Source organism: Tenrec ecaudatus, chromosome 15 (assembly GCF_050624435.1).
Source record: "Tenrec ecaudatus isolate mTenEca1 chromosome 15, mTenEca1.hap1, whole genome shotgun sequence".
NCBI lineage: Eukaryota > Metazoa > Chordata > Mammalia > Afrosoricida > Tenrecidae > Tenrec > Tenrec ecaudatus.
The window spans coordinates 74,072,785-74,076,114 of record NC_134544.1 but is presented as its reverse complement, the minus strand read 5'-3'; the positions used below and the strand labels follow the sequence as shown (position 1 = coordinate 74,076,114).

At 47.1% G+C, this 3,330-nt stretch overlaps 1 protein-coding gene across 1 annotated transcript; it reads right to left on the bottom strand.

Moving 5' to 3' along the window:
* Positions 1-540: 540 nt before the first annotated feature.
* Positions 541-2,010, bottom strand: LOC142427515 (lysine-specific demethylase 4D-like). Its single transcript, XM_075532752.1, is given in 1 exon segment — positions 541-2,010. A coding segment is annotated over 1 exon segment (1,470 nt).
* Positions 2,011-3,330: the final 1,320 nt, after the last annotated feature.

Here is a 3,330-nt window from a genome sequence, read left to right as displayed (position 1 = left end):
TAAATCACCACAGATTACAATTCCCATGTTGAAGATTGGCTGGGTGTGTCTCTGTTTCATGAAGGTGAGAGATAGTCCAAGGGACAATCACATTTGACAAAAACTTCAGTTTAGCTAAACTCACAACAAGATCTTTGCTGGTGACAACCTTTCAGGATTTAGGAAGTGAAGTTCCATCGAGTCTGTCTCCAAGGATCTATGTAAGTAGATTTGCAGAACCTCATCTGAGGGCAGGATTATAGAAGGTTAAGGGGGTCCATAGCAATAGCACCGAGGGGGGTCCAGAGGTGCCATACTGTGCATAGAGGCATAGCTGGAGAATATTTTAGAAGTCAAAAACTCATTAGGAGGACTCAGCACAAGCATGTCCGGGAGATTCACTGAGATGTTGTCCAGTGACTTCAGGCAGGGGCCAGGGTGCATCAGAGAATCAGGATTCAGTGGGGGTCCCAAGGGCTGAAGATCGGGGTCACAGCAGCACCCAGAAGCTTTAACAGCATGCTGGATCTCAAATCTCCGAGGGCCAGAGTCATCTGTTGATTATTGATTCTCATGCAATGCCTGAGTGGGCAGGTGTACAAATGTGCTTGCTGTGTGGCTCTTGGCCCTGGACTTCACAGACTGCTGGTGGGCATCGGAGTCCCGAGGACGCCTAGTGCGAGTACCCTTTAGTGAAGCCTGGAGATACTGGGCAGATGGAACTGAGGTGGGAAGTAGGGAGACACTGGATCCTGTAGGACTGCTACCCATGAAGGTAGGGTCCTCAGGCTGCACAGTAGAGCTGTCTGCCCAGGAGTGGGTTGTGGGACGAGGACATACCAGTGCACAGCCCCCAAGCCCACTGTCTGCAGCCAGAGTCAGAGAGCGACGCCTGGCCCTGCGTGGCTTAAAGGACCGCAGACGCCCCTTGACCATCGCACGAGTCCTGGCTCCCTTCCAGGCCGTCCACTCCGGGCTGGTCAGTGCTGTGTGTTCCACGTGGTCCACGGAGGTGCGGTCCCTGCCCTGTTTCCACAGCTCATAGCGCTCGGGTTGCAGAATGCGCACGAAGGCGTCCATGGGAAATGTGACCCTGGCTTCCCCACAGCTGCACTGAGAAGCAGCTTTACCGTAATTAACCCAGCGCAGGGTGGCAAAGTTGATGGATTCCGCACAGTTGAAACCGTGATTGAAGCCAGCGTGGTAGCCGTAGGGGAATGTGACCATGAACTCGCCTGCTCCCTGGGTGATCCGACCAACAGGAATGCCGTTCTCCCTGAGGACTCTGGGTGAGATGAGGGCCACCTTGTGCCGCAGGAAGTTCGCGCAGCCAGTGGAACTGCCAGGGAAAAGCTCCCTGGCCAGTCTCTCCAGGCGGGCTCCATGCTCAGGGGGCACCGCATACCACGTTTTGGGCTCCCCGAAGTGCAGGTAGTTGATGCTGTACAGGTCCATGTCCTCCGTGTGCCAAGTGAAGGTGGTCTGTCACAGGCCAAAGTACAGGTAGGGGGTATTGACACCTTTGATGACAACTCCACACTCCTGCTCCAGCAGATCCTGGATCGTCCCCAGGTGTCTGAGGTTCCAATGCTCAGTGTTTTCACCAAAAAAGGAGCCACATACTCCAGCCCCATAAATGGGAGAATTGTACAGGCGGCTCTTCCAATAGGTCCGCTCCAAATCGTCAACATCCCGGTGTGTGGGAGTGCGGTATCTGTCAGTGTTGGCCAAGTGGCGATACTCCTCCACGGTCATGGATTTCTTCTTTTTATGGTATTGCAAAAAGACACCTGTTTGCCCAGTAGTTACCTGCTGCACAGGACTGGCTATGAGGATGTCATCCACATCGTCATAGTTCTCTCTGGCTGTCCACTGTTTGGGTGGGATTATCTTAGCCAGGCCTGCACGATGGGCACCTTTGGATTCCATGTAAGCAATGTATTTGTTGAAATCCTTAAATTCTTCCATGGTAGGCCGGAAAGTCATGATTTTAAGACTTGAGTTCTGGCTTCGATAGTTCTGGGAATTCATGGCTGCAAAATAAAGTCAGAAAACCCGGTTCTTATGGATGTTCTGTGTATTTGGGATGCTGTGCTTTTGTTTCTTTTTCTGTCTGAAAATCTCTTGCAGTGTATTGATGGCTCTGTGAGAGCAAATGCACTCTCCCCAGGCATGCTGATTGACCAAGGGAATTCTACTATGATGGACAACTATTGTTTCCCTCAAAGAGACAGGATTTGTGCACATGGAGTGGGTTTTCCCAGATTGCTCCTGGCTCATTATGCTGCTCTGGAAGTTTATTCAGTTGGAAGGGTGTCTCTATCTGTTGATACTTAGCTTCTGTTGCAATCCTGGGAAATTTCTAATTCCACTAACAAGGAGTGTCTCAAGGGATTTTTAAAAAGTAAATCTAAAGACAGTAATTCAGTAACATTCAACAGAAGTCAGGGGTGTCAAACTCAATTAAAATGCTTGCCATGTGGTGCAACAGGCAAGATTAAAGTGGGCCACATCACATTTACAAATTTTGTTGAATTTTTATTTTGAAGTGAGGATTCAGAAATATGGATAGGATAATTAAAACCCTATATAATTGTTTTTATTTAAACATTTGTTTTATTTATAAAACTAAAATTATGCTTTTAACCGGAAATTTGCCAGCGCTTTCCTTCTACTAGCTTTCCCTTGCCTCTTATGGTGTGACCGGAAAATATAACACAGTAATAAAAAACACAAAATGTTGGACAGCTGACAAATGTGATGCACAATCTTAATGGCTTCCCTTTAAAAATGTTAACTAGCATTGCCGCTAGGTATGACTCCTAACAGCATATCCTCGAATCCTGTTTTTAACCTTTTCACTGTTAGGATCTGTTTTTATTATGCAATGAGAGTGGCAGACATCGCTTTAAAACGTTACCGGAAATGATCGTGTCTAGAAACGTCCACAGGCCTCCAGAAAAGGCTTTGGGCCACCTGTATAGTGGTCTTCTGTAGTTAAAGGGTTAAAGAGGGAATTGTGTGTACAGTATTGCCTCCATCTCCCCTAAGGGCTATTTTCTTTATAACAATTTTTTTCTATTTTCATTTTATTTCAGAGAATTTGGGGTCACAAAAAATTACCTGAGCAGTCGCAGGCAGCCGGAAGGCCACCAGTTTGACACCCCTGACATAAGTGAATGTTATGAGAAGTGCTAGTAAAAAATCAGGTGAATAAATATAGCCTGAAGATGCTAATATCAAAAATCACACTTCATGTAAAATATGAACCAAGACAACTAACCAAACAAACTCACTGACATCAGTTTCACCCTGTAACACATGGAGGAGATGTGCTTGTGTTTTCCTCAG